Source organism: Ovis aries, chromosome 11 (genome assembly GCF_016772045.2).
Source record: "Ovis aries strain OAR_USU_Benz2616 breed Rambouillet chromosome 11, ARS-UI_Ramb_v3.0, whole genome shotgun sequence".
In the NCBI taxonomy this organism is placed as follows: Eukaryota; Metazoa; Chordata; class Mammalia; order Artiodactyla; family Bovidae; genus Ovis; species Ovis aries.
The window spans coordinates 18,376,744-18,392,744 of record NC_056064.1 but is presented as its reverse complement, the minus strand read 5'-3'; the positions used below and the strand labels follow the sequence as shown (position 1 = coordinate 18,392,744).

At 37.2% G+C, this 16,001-nt stretch overlaps 1 protein-coding gene across 31 annotated transcripts in view; it reads left to right on the top strand.

The window, feature by feature from the left end:
• Positions 1 to 16,001, top strand: part of NF1 (neurofibromin 1) — a 253,657-nt gene that overhangs the window by 226,647 nt on the left and 11,009 nt on the right. For 20 of the 31 annotated variants that reach the window (XR_009595495.1, XR_009595494.1, XR_009595493.1 and 17 more), the window contains 9 exons: positions 806 to 937; positions 2,564 to 2,699; positions 4,077 to 4,234; positions 7,264 to 7,386; positions 7,795 to 7,925; positions 8,081 to 8,181; positions 9,733 to 9,875; positions 10,238 to 10,284; positions 11,735 to 11,951. Coding sequence is in view for 14 of the 31 variants with exons in the window: in XM_060395256.1 (XP_060251239.1) it covers positions 806 to 937; positions 2,564 to 2,699; positions 4,077 to 4,234; positions 7,264 to 7,386; positions 7,795 to 7,925; positions 8,081 to 8,181; positions 9,733 to 9,875; positions 10,238 to 10,284; positions 11,735 to 11,951 (1,188 nt within the window). In the remaining 17 variants the exon portion in view is untranslated. The remainder of the gene's footprint in view (positions 1 to 805; positions 938 to 2,563; positions 2,700 to 4,076; positions 4,235 to 7,263; positions 7,387 to 7,794; positions 7,926 to 8,080; positions 8,182 to 9,732; positions 9,876 to 10,237; positions 10,285 to 11,734; positions 11,952 to 16,001) is intronic. The other 11 variants (XR_009595501.1, XR_009595499.1, XR_009595500.1 and 8 more) reach the window with 1 other exon arrangement.

Below are 16,001 nucleotides of genomic sequence, written 5' to 3'. Positions count from 1 at the left end.
TGTACACACACACACACACACACACACACACACACACACAGGTTCCCCCAGGTTTTTAACCAGGTACATACACACACTGGTGTGAATGTATGCATTTTATTTCACCACCTTATGAAATCTGCAAAAAAATATTGACCGTTCTAATCTCTAAAGGGAGTAGGGATTGCTCAAAAGATACTACACTTACTGTAGGATACCAAGAGATGAATTGCAACTAGGCTGATAAAGTGCTTGCTTATTCTGTATTTCTAAAGGAATATGAAATATTTCCAGTATACAAATCCCCTGTTTTAAATGGAGTTGCATTAGTAATTAAAAGCTGTCCAAAGATCAAACTTACCCCCTAATCAACCTAATTCTTTGACCTTTGGGAGCATATAGTCCTTGTATCATAAGGCTTTTTCCTTTAACTAGAAAAAAAATTAAGTGATAAAACCCTGTTTTCAAAGCATACCTTAAGACAAACTACAATAATAGACTTTTTAAAAAAAATCCTTGTGCTGTTGTAGGGAATAAAAGGTCTGAAATAACTATAGTCTTTCCTGATTTTCCTCTCTCTGAGGTACCTTATTGTTCTAGGGAGCATTATTCTGTTCTGCACATTTTTGGTGCTTAATCCTATATGTAATTAATTAACTGTTTACATATGTGCATATTTTACCTTCCCCAATGGCTAGTCTCAGAAGGCAGGAGTTACCCCTTATATACTTCTCTTCTTTGCGGAGTTGCTAGTCATAGAATAAGAATTCAACAAATGCTTACTGAAAGAAAGAATTAACTTCTTGTTTGTTTTTATTTTTTCTAGGATACAGGCATCCTTCACCTGCCATTGTTGCAAGAACAGTCAGAATTTTGCATACACTACTAGCTCTGGTTAATAAACACAGAAATTGTGACAAATTTGAGGTGAATACACAGAGCGTGGCTTACTTGGCAGGTAAAACACAAAGTAGACAAAATTAATCTTACAGGTGGCACTAGTGGTAAGAACCTGCCTGCCAATGCAGGAGATGTAAGAGACAGGGGTTTGGTCCCTGGAGGAGGGCATGGCAGCCCACTCCAATATTCTTGTCTGGGAAATCCCATGGACAGAGGAGCCTGGTGAGCTATAGTCTATAGGGTCACAAAGAGTAGGACATGACTGAAGTGACTTAGCATGCACATATATATCTAAGGACCACAGAAAAGGTACAGACACCTATGGGTCCTTCTGCGGATTGCTTGGCAGAGCAAAGAGTTCACAACTCAGTCCCATGGTATTGGTTAAAATTTTGAAAGTTTGCCAAAATATTTTTCCTTATAAAAGAATTTGCATTAGTATATGAAATAGGTTCTCTTGTCATCTTTGGTTCATGAAACTACGTAACTCCCTGTTGTCTGTTATAGAATCTAAGTGCCTGAGCCTAGTGTCTTGAAGGAGAAGGAAATGGCAACCCACTCCAGTGTTCTTGCCTAGAGAATCCTGTAGACAGAGGAGCCTAGGGCTGCTGTCCATAGGGTTGCCCAGAGTCAGACACGACTGAAGCAACTTAGCACGCATACGTGCATTGGAGAAGGAAATGGCAACCCACTCCAGTATTCTTGCCTAGAGAATCCCAGGGACAGAGGAGCCTGGTGGGCTGCCGTCATATGTAATATGGGGTCACACAGAGTCGAACACAACTGAAGCGACTTAGCAGCAGCAACGGCATCTTGAGCCCTGAAGCAGCCCTCCTGATTCTGTCCTCTTTCTCTAAATGTCACAGGCTCATTTTTTATTTCCTTTCGAAATGGATGGGCTATTTTAAGCTGGTCTACTTGCCATCTACTAGAAGTGCCTTTATGTCTCTTTAATATTCATTCCTGGTGCCATTTGTTTTGCCTAGATTGTCTGCCCCTCCCCTCCTTCCATTATACCATCCTCGCTTGCTATTGCCCAATTTGTGTTTCTCCTCTCAGCAACACTTAGCACTTATATGTAACACAGTTTTTGAACATAGTCTTTTTTTTAAAATTGGAGTACAGTTGATTTACAGTGTTGTATTAGTTTCTGCTGTACAGCAAAGTGAATCACATACATATATATTCACTCTTTTTAAGATTCTTTTCCCATATAGGTCATTACCGGGTATTGAGTATAAACATAGTCATTTGATGGAAAGTGCGGATTCCCAGTTTAGCAGACTTCAGTTTGTAGCCACTTCTTTGAGTCATTTGACCTTGAGCAAATCATTTAACATTTCAAAGTATTTTTCTTTACCTAAGAAATGGACATTATAGTCCTGGCCTGCTGACCTTTTATGTTTGTTGAGGTCAAATATACATTAAAGCGCTAGACTATATAGATACCGTTTAAGTCTCTGTTTAATGTTTACATGCAGCCTTCCAAAACAGATGGTAAACCCTTTAAGATAAACAAATCTGTCCTAAGGGCTTATACCCTTAAACTTCATACTCTTCAAGACTCTTTACATGCATGTTTAACAGCTGTTACTCTCTTTAGGAACTTGTAAGAAACATATCCTATTTCAAGTCATATTTGTGATTTATTAAATTGTTAAATCTTCCTTCTTGTTTCTTTTAGCTTTACTTACAGTGTCTGAGGAAGTTCGAAGTCGCTGTAGCCTAAAACATAGAAAGTCTCTGCTTCTTACTGATATTTCAATGGAAAATGTTCCTATGGATACATATCCCATTCATCATGGTGACCCTAGCTATAGGTAAGTGGGCTTCTCCTCCCATCATTACATAATTTTCATCAGGTTTTGATTTTCCATGCCAGTGGTGTCAAGCAGCAGAGTAATCCAGAAGGTAATATAGAAGGGACACTAAAGATAATCAAGGAAGAGTGTGAATCAAAACTCAGTTTATAAATGTTCAATATTTTATGTGGGTTAGTAGTGAGAAGGGCTTCCTTGGTGGCTCAGATGGTAAAGCGACTGCCTGCATTGCAGAAGACCTAGGTTCGATCCCTGGGTCAAGAAGATCTCCTGGAGAAGGAAATGGCAACCCACTCCAGTACTCTTGCCTGGAAAATTCCATGGATGGAGGAGTCTGGCGGGCTACAGTCCATGGGGCTGCCAAGAGTCGGACATGACTGAACGACTTAAGTTTCTTTTCTTTCTTTCTTAGTAGTGAGAAAGTTCTTCTTACTGATTGTGCTAATTAGTTAACATTACTTTGTCTCTTTTTAAGCACGAGTCAGTTGGATGATGAAGAGATGATCTTGAAAGTATCAGATTGTAGGAGAAGGCCTAGGAAAACCTAAGTTGAAATATAAGCAACATTACAAGCTTAATGATAGAAAACTGAGGTATACAGATTTGTAAAAACATATACATGCCAACATATTTATGTATTTACTCATATCACACTAAAGTTACTAAAAATTTTTCTATAGTGCACATTTAGATAAGATAATCATATTTGCTGTCATGTATGGCTTTGGATAGCATGTTTTTCACTAAAACATAGAGAAATTCCATAAAATTGGCATCATTTGGAGTTTTTTTATATTTTCAGTCAGTGGTACCTTTAAGTGTTAGGTACAGTGTTGAACATAGGAAAATAATCATATATTTTTAGAGCTTGTATCATTAAGTTTATCAACATCCCACTTTTTAATAAAAAGCCCTTGGCATTTTCCAACTGAGATGTTAACAATGTATGCAACAGCTTTCCAGGCATGCTTGGTTTTCAGTAGTCTTACTCTTTAGTCATTCCTATGATTATATTTATTTGAGATAATGCTCTTTTTGTTATGGAAAGTAAAAAGTGAATTTGCCTGTGTTCCCCTTGGTTTTTAAACCAGTGGTACGATTGCCTATTTAGACTTGATTTTCTCTTATTAAAAAATGAATGCAATACAGTTAAGTTGAACATTTGTTGAGTACCTGCTATGTATAAGATGTCATGGCAAGAAAATGGATACCTCCTGGGGATAAATTAAGAGTTTGTTCTCCAAAGTGCTTTAAAGTACAGTTTTAAAATTAATTAATCACTGCCATTGGGAAATAGGACTGCCAATTAGAAGGGCCAAGAATGCTTGTTTTTGTCATCATGTTTATTGATTCTTCTCAATTGTTTTAATCTCTCAGGACACTAAAGGAGCATCAGCCATGGTCATCTCCCAAAGCTTCTGAAGGGTACCTTGCAGCCAGCTATCCACCTGCAGGCCAGACCAGTCCCCGAGCCAGGAAATCTATGAGCTTGGACATGGGGCAGCCTTCTCAGGCCAACACGAAGAAATTGCTTGGTTAGTTTATCTAAATTATGTAGAAATGTTTAGAGTTGTTTTTAAAAATGATCAGATACTTTCACTCTTGGAAAATTATTTGAAGCTCTTAAAGATTATCATAATGTTCTGTTTTTGATGCCAATGATAAGAGAGTTTGATAGATCAGTTAAGCCATATCAGTTAAGACAGAGGAATGAGAATGAGATCTCAGAACAGTTTTGTGGGGGATTCTTAGACTAAATATTGTGGCTGTACTTGTTTTATTCTGCCTTGGCCAGGCAGCAGGTAAATGAGAGTAGGAGAGACATTAGGTACCCACAGAAAAGGAAGAGTCTCACAGCATTCAGATGCAGGGCCTTTAACAGTGTATTTTCCAAAATTATCATCTGTGGGCAGAATACATCAATATGCTATGAAATGTAATAATACTATTTGCCATCTTTTCTTAAAAAAAAACAAAAAGATAAAGAGTTTTTGATTACTGTATTTTTTAATTACTCTAAGAAGATAGAATTCTTGAAAATGAAAACTGCTCTTTTATATCAACATTTGCCCATGAGAAACACACCTGAAATGCTGTGAGACCCTTTCCCTTTTCAAAAGCTGAAGTAAAGATCCCGCCTCACCACGGATTGAATACAAAGGTGCTCTTACACGGCTTTGGCTAAGGAAGTATAAAATAAGTAACCTGCCAATAAACCATGAGAGAAACTGAAACCATGAATGTTAATCACTATGACTAGTCACATAAGACTGTTCTCTTTTGTTTGAGTTTCTTTCTGTTTATACTTTGCCACAAATAATGTTCTAGGAGTTTTCTGGTTACTTAGTGTTTTGTGATTCTCAATTTTCATGCCAAGGACATTGTAAATGAAGAACTAACTTCAGAGAAAATGCAATATTGAATTCATTCAACCCATGTGCTAGATTAAAAAGTTATATAGTCTTTGCCCTTGGAGGAGCTCATAGTTTGATGGCTAAGACATAATCATACAATCGCAGCAGCATACCCGGGTGCCATTAAATATGTCTTGATGAGGGAAAACTGAGGATTGGGGGAAATTAGGAAAAGCTACAGAGGTGAAGTAACACTTAAACTGGGTCTTACAGATTTGATACCTGTTTGCCAGGTAGACACAGGATAAGGAAGGCATGCATTCAGGAGAGGAGGGAATAGCATGAATAAAGCAAAGTCAGGAAAAGCAATGGGATAGGAAATGAGGCTAGAGAAGGCTTAGAACTAGTTTGTAGGAGACTTTGTGCCATGTTAAGAAATTTAGCCTTATCACGTATCCAGCAGAGATCTTTAAATAGGGAAGGGACATTACGAAATTTTATTTTTAGGAAAGGTTTTTGGCTACAGTATGGAGAAAGGGAAGTTTTTTGGCAAGGGAATCATTTAAGAGATTGTTACAGCAGTCCAAGCAAAAAATGGCATAGGCCTACACTAAGGCAGGAGCAGTGGAAGAATGGAGAAAAGGAATCAGCTTTGGGACTTCAGTTTAGTTCAGTTCAGTCTGACTCTTTGTGACCCCACGAACTACAGCACGCCAGGCCTCCCTGTCCATCACCAACTCCCGGAGTTTACTAGGGTTTGATTATATGGGCCAGGTAGGGCAGGAGAAGGCCAAGAAAGATGTCAAAAGTTTCTGGCTTCAAAAACTGTCTGGGTAGTGACTCCATTTGCAGAGATTGGGGCTAATATATTTATAGCACAAGGTAATTCAAGTTGGTTGATACTATATGTGGGCTTCCCTGGTGGCTCAGAAGGTAGAGTCCCCCACACAATGCCAGAGACCCGGGTTCAAACCCTGGGTTGGGAAGATCCCCTGGAGAAGGGAATGGCTAACCATTCCAGTATGGAATACCTTCAGAATTCTCGGAATGTATATTTAAGAGATAAATGAAAACACACATCTGGAGATCAAGAAGAGAGAAGTGGACAAGTGGCATATTTAGAATTAATTAGCTCATTAGAGAGCTGAAGCTGTGGGAGTGGAAGGAGATCTCCCTGGAAGAATGCAGAGTGTAAAGTAAAAAGGAAGAATGAAATTTGATATTTTAACTGGTCACTGACTGAATGTCTAGCCTTGTGACTTCAAGCTAATCTCTTAAGTGATGGCTTCCTCAGTTTATAGGTATAGAAAATAAAGAAGTTAGAGTAGATCCTTTGGGCTGTTAAATTATTTGACCTTGATTTTTATGAGTATTGTGAATAATTATTAGTCTTAAAACTTGAGGTTAATAGAAGATTAAATTTCTCAAGTGTTCAATTGTCCAGATGTGAGTATAGTGGCTTCAGTTCTGGGTTTTAAAAAGTAATACTGTCACAAGTATTTCAGATTTATTTTTAGAGCTGCACCAAGAAAAATAAGAAAATTTCTTATAATACAAATAACAGAAATATGTAAGTTCCAAATAACCCAATTTCAATACTTTTATTTTAAGAAAAAGTTTTTCAACAGTGATAGAGAATGTGATTAGAGAAACTCAAAGCCAAGTAAATGGTCCTGCTTGCTATTTTTGAAGCATCTCCCAGTGTATCTATTATTTAGTACTTTCAGGCATGCAGATCCTTTTCTCAGAGCTTGAAGAACTAAAATCAAAGTTTGATTTTGCCTTCATTTGGAAATTCTTCATATGTTAATGACTCATTTTTGCCACCAGCAGAATGCTTTAAATTGAAAAAAGGCGGTTCAGACATAATTGATCTTTGCTACTAAGTAGTGCCTATCTCTGTACTCATTATTAAATATTATGCTTGCTGGTGGAGTTTGGTTTACCTCCAGTGTAGTAAATGTAATCTCAATTTGATTTGGACCAGTAAGGCACATTCAGTCCTGAAACAGCACAGCTGTTTAGCCAAAATTCCTTAAGAAGATGAAATATGGAGATGAGAGGAACTCTGCCCCAGGGATGTTTGAGCTTTCTTTGGGTCCTAAGTGAAAATGCAAACACTTTATGCCCAAACATTTTCTTTTTAGTATATTCCTATTCACAGACACTGTGGTTAATAAACTTCCATATTCTGTAACTTTTGTTTATAGGAACAAGGAAAAGTTTTGATCACTTGATATCAGACACAAAGGCTCCTAAAAGGCAAGAAATGGAATCAGGGATCACAACACCCCCCAAAATGAGGAGAGTAGCAGAAACTGATTATGAAATGGGTGAGAAACAAAGTTAATAACTAATCTAGATCATTGAAAGTAAGGAGGGAGAGTACATTAAAAGCCATATTTGCTTTCCAGCCATTCTTAGTGTTATTAGGATGAAATATAGAAACATTTGCTCTTTTTCAGATGATAAGCTGTACAGTCCTTAAAATGACAAATATCCTGAAATATGTGTGGAAAGTAATCATACATAGGATTGTAAACAGCATCATAAACAGCTAGCCAGAACTTTCATATATAGATGAATAGTAATTTTGTGTGATGTTTATGTTGATATTTTAAGTGTCTATTAAAAAGCTATTGAATTATAGAAGTGACATTAAAATATAGCAGGTGAAGTAGTATCTAGTGTGTTGTATTCGATTAACACAGCTGATTGTGTTAATCCATATCTTACCACAGAAACCCAAAGGATTTCCTCATCACAGCAGCACCCACATTTACGCAAAGTTTCAGTGTCTGAATCAAATGTTCTTTTAGATGAAGAAGTACTTACTGATCCGAAGATCCAAGCACTTCTTCTTACTGTTCTGGTAATATTTTTTGCTTTTTATGTATTTTTTCCCGGTCTACTCTTAGAAAGCCCTTAAGTATTAAAAACATGAAAGGAAGTCCATATTCAGCTTCTCACCAAAACAGATAACAATTCAGCCACAAAATAAAATGTTTTTTGTTTACTTGTTTGCAGGCTACACTAGTGAAATACACCACAGATGAGTTTGATCAACGAATTCTTTATGAATACTTAGCAGAAGCCAGTGTTGTTTTCCCCAAAGTTTTTCCTGTTGTGTAAGTATCTCCACCTGCATTTAACTTTTGTATCTGTCCTGAAGTCAAGTGTTCTATAAAAGTTTAGGAAAAGTATCGCCCAGTAGTGTCCACTGATTGTGGAGAGGGAAACATGAGGTAGTGGATAGTGATTTTAGCTTAGAGACAGCGGGTTTAGAGAGACCTAAGATTTGTTTTGGCCTGTCAGTCAGGACGAACATTTTGTTTATCTGGTTGTTTCCATACATTGTTCATTGTGATGAGCATCATTTATTTCCTCACTTAGGAGGAAACTGTTAGATTGCTATTAATGTATTTAAATTAGCATACCTGTTATGGTTCTTTTTTCAGTAGAGCATTTATTTTTAATCCACAGTTGAGTGAAAACAAAATTGACCTCTTATTTGGGAATGAATTTTATTCTCTCTTAAGGGATGATATTAGCCTCAAAGTGTTCAAATCTAAATAACCCAAAGAAATTTGGGATCCCCTGGGGAAGGGAATGGCAACCTACTCCAATGTTCTTACCTGGAGAATCCCATGGACAGAGGAGCCTGGCGGGCTACAGTCCATGAGGTCACAGGAGTCAGACACGACTTAGCAACCAAACCACCACCACCATTCCTAATGTAGGCCTTCTGTGTAGTGTCATTATTTCCTTTTTTTGTTTTTTTTTTTTAATTTATTTATTTGGCTGTGTCTGGTCTTAGTTGCAGCACACAGAATCTTTTAGTTGCAGAATGTGGGATCTAGTTCCCTGTGTGTATGCACATATGTGTTCAGTCATGTCCAACTCTTTTGCCACCCCGTGGACTGTAACCCGCCAGGCTCCTCAGTCCATGGAATTTTCTAGGCAAGTAGAATGGATTACCATTTCCCTCTCCAGGGGATCTTCCCGACCCAGGGATCAAACCATGTCTCTTGAATCCCCTGCATTGACAGGCAGGCAGATTCTTTACTACTGAGCCACCTGGGAAGCCTTTCTTTTTGTTTAATCTTATTTATAAATGTCAGAGTTTTATGTACTTCGCCCTTGGTTATTTTTATTAATGGAGTGTAGGTGAGTTAGAAATAGTAGATTTCCTTGTAAGTTTGAATTGGATCATATATTCCACCCCCTCCAAGCTAATTTTATTCTCCTTATTTGATCTGATTCAGCATTTATTAACACTGACTAATACTAAATTTAGTTTTAACTCCTGGGTATATATCAGTAATCAGCAGGAAGAGATGGTCCTGAAGCATGCTGAGTGGCTGATAGTAGCCAGCCGTGTCTTGAGCAAAGTCAGCATGTATAGTTAAGCATGGTTAACTGTAGTTAACTATAGTTAACCAACTAGTAATGGTGACATTACTAGTTGGTTGCTTTTACCATATTTTTCCTGATGACTAAAAATACAGAACAAAACAAAACAGAGAAGCAAATACCTTCATATTACAAAATTTGGAAAAGCACCAAGAAGTTAAAAAAGCACTCATTACTCTCCATTTTTATCACGTTGTTCTAGGAAAGAATGTATGTTTTCCAGTATATATTTTCCTTTAAAATGTTCCTCTGTTGACTTTTTTTAGGCACAATTTGTTGGACTCTAAGATCAACACCCTGTTGTCATTGTGCCAAGATCCAAATTTGTTAAATCCGATCCATGGAATTGTGCAGAGTGTGGTGTACCATGAAGAATCCCCACCACAATACCAAACATCTTACCTGCAAAGTAAATAAATGTACCGGGAGGAGGATTGTTGATGAACTCGACACAGGCGTGCTGCTAAAGAATACACTAGCTGAAGAATTTCTTATGAGGAATAGGCTTGTTCATACCTCTCTAATGTGCCATTTTCCTACTCTAAATGTTGTGTTCAGTATGATAACTGGTTGACAACTTTTTAACTAAAGTATGTTTTTATACTGAGTGTACTTTCAGTGAATTTTAGTCTACTTTGACACTCATCCTAAAAAAATGATTTTACTGTACATGTAGGTTCTCTATATCATCAGCTATATAAATTATTTAACTCCTATTAAGATTAAAAGAGTGTCATGCTTGTTATAAGAGTAACATTTGGTTTGTTGCAGGTTTTGGTTTTAATGGCTTATGGAGGTTTGCAGGACCCTTTTCAAAGGTAAGAAAATATATTTTTCTCTCCTGACAAAATGAAAATTTTATTTATATAAGTATGCCTGTTTTAAGAACACACAATGTGCTGAAAACCAGAATGATTCACACAAACACATACGTTATTTTTATTAAAAGTTTTCTACCTCAAGATTCTTTCCAAGAGGCAGTACCTTTAATATGTTTATATACTAACTTTTACAAAAAAAAAAATTCAACTAAATTTATGCTTGACTTTTCAGAAAGGTATAATAAACCTCTGTAAACTTTTCTACCTTCAGTCCCTCATGTAATTAATGACCTGGTGGCTCAGACAGTAAAGCGTCTGCCTGCAGTGCAGGAGACCTGGGTTCGATCCCTGGGTTGGGAAGATCCCCTGGAGAAGGAAATGGCAACCCACTCCAGTACTCTTGCCTGGAAAATTCCATGGACTGAGGAGCCTGGTAGGCTATAGTCCATGGGATCACAAAGAGTCAGACACGACTGAGCGACTTCAGTTTCAGTTTCAAGGCACACACTTAAGGTGTCTTATGATTAGGAAAGAGCATTACGTATGGCTGAAATCTACCTCATGACCTGAAATTAATACAGTGTTATATGTCGATTACACCTGTTTTTGAAATTACATAATGAAAAAAAATTTACCTCGTGAAAACATTGTTTTCCTTCCAAGCTGTTGCATTAGATTCACTCTTCCCTGAAATTATCCTCATGTGGTCCATTCAGTTTGTTTTTGATTGGCATTCGTTGATATAGTGTGACATAAATATGTTTTTAATGATTCTCTGTATATGCTCTCTCTCCAAATTGACTGAGGTTCCTTGAAGGCAGGACTTCTATTTCTTCCCCTAGTGTAGTGTTCTAGAGATAGCGGTGCCAAATCAATGTAAATAGTGTAAACTTTGTTTTAAAAATTGAGTGTTTAGTTTTATTTCATTTCATTAATACTGAATATCTCTTTATATGCAAAGGCTATCATTTACATAATGGGCCTGAAGTCACAGAAATAAGTGTGTCATGCAGAAACTTTTGTGGTTTGATTGCCAGTAACCCTCCATTCTCTTCAGAGTGTTTAGTTAGTTGAATCTCAAAATGGCAGCTGGAATGATGCTCTGCTCATTCTCCCTATGTTGGAAAATAGTCTAGACATCATTCCTGACAATTGGATTGTCTCAGGATTAATTCAGTCTCTGTCTGCGCGTGGCCTCCAGTAATTGCAGGTTCATCTGGAAGCCGTAAGTGTAAGCTGAATAAAATTCCCAGTTGTAAGTCCCACGGTAGTCTATATGTATTTCATCCCCCCACCCCTGCCTTTTTTAATGATCTGTAGTATAAAAGAAGAAAAACAGCAAGTTAAACCCAAGATAAAAATTGAATTGCTCTTTTTTGGCTTCAAAGGGGATTTAGAAAAAATAAAAAAGAATGGAGCTAAAATAATTTCGTATTTTCCATTACAGCAAACACAAATCCCAGACTATGCTGAGCTTATTGTTAAGTTTCTTGATGCCTTGATTGACACGTATTTGCCTGGAATTGATGAAGAAACCAGTGAGGAGTCCCTCCTGACACCCACATCTCCTTATCCTCCTGCAGTGCAGAGCCAGCTTAGTATTACTGCTAACCTTAACCTTTCTAATTCCATGACCTCACTTGCAACTTCCCAGCATTCCCCAGGTCAGTAAATGTACTATTTATATAAATTTGAGCAATAATATTACTATACAACATTAGGAATTCCCTTGTTACCAGTTTACAGCAGATTTTGCTCCTTTTTATCATGAAATTCATCTTACATTTATTCTTTACCTTGTAGCTGATTTGAATTTTGGTTTCTGTAAAGCTTTCTACTTTCAAAGAGTTAACAAAAATACTGACATGTTTATAGAGTGTTTACATAAAATATTCCAAGGTTGAAGCATTTTTAAGAGTTTAGGCAGGAAAAGTAACCTCAGGGACAGGTAATCCCTGTAAGTGAACAGAATTATAATTCCCTTGCTAGATATAGTAATCTTGCCCTAGTGTTTCTGTGTCTCTGACACAGCCTACTCGATCCAAAAAATCTGCAAAGTATATTAGCATCCCTATTCCGTACTGCCAGCAACAACCTGAAAATCTAGGAGTAAACAAGCAACCAGACAAAAAAGCCACACCAAGAACATAACATCTTAAAGCCCATAAGCATATTCCTTATTCTGAAGTCACTCTTAGGTCCAAGCGTGGAAAGTATACCAATTCAACATGCAACTAACAGGTGGATACATTGAGAAATAGCTAATAGCTCGAGTGGGGCTCAGATAAGCAAGGTGGCAGAAACAGCAAATTTACAGAACCTTGGGCTCATTCAGTGTCAAAGCAGATGATTTCTTATGATTCTGGTCAACCCTGGAGGTGTTACTCAATTCATTACAGAACGGACACCATTGTGTATATTATAATGACAGTAATAATGAAGGAAGTCTTCCATTGTGGTCATGTTTATACTCAGAAAGATATCTTTCCAAAGTGGTTAAAATTAAAAAGGTTTTGTGTTTAAATTTCCATTATCTGAAAAGTTTACTTATAAAACACTTCATGCTATAAGGAAAAGTTATTAGATGTAGTTAAGTGTTAAGTGGATTTTCTTTTAAAATGCCAAGTAATGTATTATTACAACTACTTTGTATTGTTCAAGATCCATAAATAGAATTTCCAGTTTATAATCCTGGTTTTGTCTGAATATTTAGACATACATAGTTTTGAAGGTTCTAAAGAACTTGGCAAATTTAGTGCCCGGTTCATACATGTTATAAACTATTATATTAAACAGCTATATTCATCTATGATCTGTTAAGCCTTGGTCAACAACAAAACCTTGGTCAGCAGAGGAAACAAATTATTTGATCTAGCATTTATTTTCACTCACTTTACTGCAACTAATCAGGTTTCCCCTCCCCCCAAAAATAGAAGTCTTGCCAACTTTTCCCCTCTATAACCGTGTTACCCTAGGACAGTATTTCTTCAAGTGTGATCCCAAGATCAGCAGCCTCAGTGTCATTTAAGAGCTTGTGGAAATATGGTTGCTGGAATCCCACTCCACACCTCCTGCACAAGAAACTCCAAGAGTGGGGGCCCAGAGAGCATTTTAACAAACACTCAGGTGATTCTTCCTCACTAGAGTGTGCACAGGCTCTTGCCCCATTATCAGCATTTGAACTGTTACAGCCAGGGCAAAACTTTACTGTCTTCTAGATACTTCAGTGACTGCGTTCTTTCCCTCATCACCAGCCCCCCATGATAAAGTCTTAGCTCTTTGGAGCTAGCAGCTACTACAGAGGTAACTTAGTTCTGAGCTCACAACGTCACATATGAAGGGGAGACTGGGCTTAGAAGAGCCAAGTGAATTGCTTTATCACACAGTCTTATCTAGAACCAAGGCCAGTGTTCTTTCTACCACATTCATTCCTTCCATGTCTGCCATCTTTCTTCCTTCCCTTTCCTTGCTTTTTCCTTTTTCTTTCATATATTTATGTCTGTCTTATTATTTCCATCTGCCTTACCTACGTCTACCACGCCTTTTCTTCTGTAGAGCTCTATATTGTCTAGGTTAGTTAACCACTGAAGTTGATCACCACTAGAAAATCCATAGACTCTGCCTATATTGATCCTCTTGTTTTTCAAGTTTGGTTCATTTTGACCAACCTTTTGCTTCTTGGGCTACTAAAGAGATGGTAAAGCTGGCAAAATGATTAGTTGTTTTTATATTGACTTTTGTTTTTTTTTTTTTAATCCAGACTACCAGGGATATTTCTACCTATTTTTACCCACTGATAGAGACAATAAAATAATCAGATTAAAATAAAGGTACCAGCACACATTCTGGTAGCTGAGGAACTGTTCATGTTCTGTGTTGATTGGACATTAACCATATCATTTGCTTAGAAAAATAGTCCTAGTCTGCATCCTCTTATTTAGAATTGTCTAGAAAAATCAAAGAATAGTTATGTGGTTTTGGTTACAGTTTTAAACCTACAGTGTCACCTCCAGTAGCTCTCCAAAGATGGCTACTTGAATGGCTTATAACACCCTGAAAACCTCTGACTATTCTGAAATGAAACTGAAGTTTAAAAGTGATAGAATTAATTCTTTAGAATAATGGTGTTCAGCATTTTCTCTCTCTAAATTGTATGTCCTTTGGTTTGCCAGATTATTTTACTACATTTTATTAGAGAAAGAGTTTATCTTTTCAACAGACACTTTACTCTTTGATGAAACCCATTTGTATCTCTGAATTGTGGATTTATCTCCATGAAAGGATCCTGATTTGTCTATTGCCTAATTATTGTGTTTTTATCATTTGTACTTAGGTAATATCTCTTACAAGAGTTTATACTTTCTAACTAGGTATGCTGTTTTATATCTTTAGGTCCTTGTAATCTTATATCCCTGCCTCCTCAATTTTTTGTGGAACCGAGTTTGCTGATATCAAAGGGCTAAAAGAAGTGATGAATCTAATCCAGATTCACAGCTCGCTCCAGCATTTCAACTTTGGTATTTAGTTGAATAGAAAACAGAATATTTCCCTGTCTCCACTTTCATCAGCCATGTGCTAAGCAGAAGTATTTAAAGAATCCCTGTGTCTCTCCCTGAAATGGACCATGAGTGTTGCTTGCCATTAATTACCCAAAATCAACCCACACTAGTCTACTGAATTTTAAGCAGGTGTAAGCTCTGTTGCTTTATGTCAAAAAGCAAAAAACGCTGATATGCACACAGCTCAAACTTTGCTTCAAGCTTCCCGTCAGCTTAAGACTTTGCCTTCTGGATCTTTGGTACTTAGCAGGATTGACCACTTAAGCTGTATCGTCTTTTTGTCCCCAATGTTCTCTGCCATCAAATCAGCTACATAAGAAATTCATGAACTCCCTGGTCCTCCCCATTAAGCATTAAACCTTATTTAAGTAAAAATTATGATGATAATTCAGTAAGTCACCAGCTTCTGAGGAAGTGGCAGTCATTTACATAAAGCCAGTGTCTCTGAAAATGCATTCTTCTTGACAGATGATTATAGGCCATTTGTCTCTCCTCTTAACACAAGGAGGATTGCTTTATGTTTTATATTTTTATATATGAAGATACATAAATGGCTGTCTTCTGACTCCACTCCTCGCAGAAATTGAATTTGGTATCCATGAAGCCAGTGGAGTATACTCAGAGTTCATTGCATGTGAAATTGTGTTAACTTTTAGCCAAATGAACATAGAACTTTGTCTCTTCAGATTTTCCCACATGCCGTTATCAGAACCTTGAAGAGAATCTATAACATTTACTCTTTGATAAATAAGAATATTTCAAATTTGATATTGTGATCCATTCTTTAGTCCAGTGTAGCTGAGCTCGACATGAATTGAAGTACCAGGGTTAGAGCTAGAAAATTAAAATGTTATCTACTAAAAATGCTGTATATGGGACTTTCTCTTGCTTAAGAAAGCCATAAGTGGCTCTCTAACAGGGTGAGCAAAGATGCCTTTTTAAAACCATGTTATGAGTGCTTTATAACCATTTCAAGTATGCATTTCAAATACAGTCTTCCTGTATCCTCTTCAGATGTTAAAGAGCAAGTATACTAGAAACAAATATCCAGATGGCATGATACGGATTTGGTGGGCTGTGGTCCACGGGCGCGCAGAGTCAGACGCAGCTGAGCACACAAGCAGTAGTTGCTGAATGACAGTATCCATTAAAAAG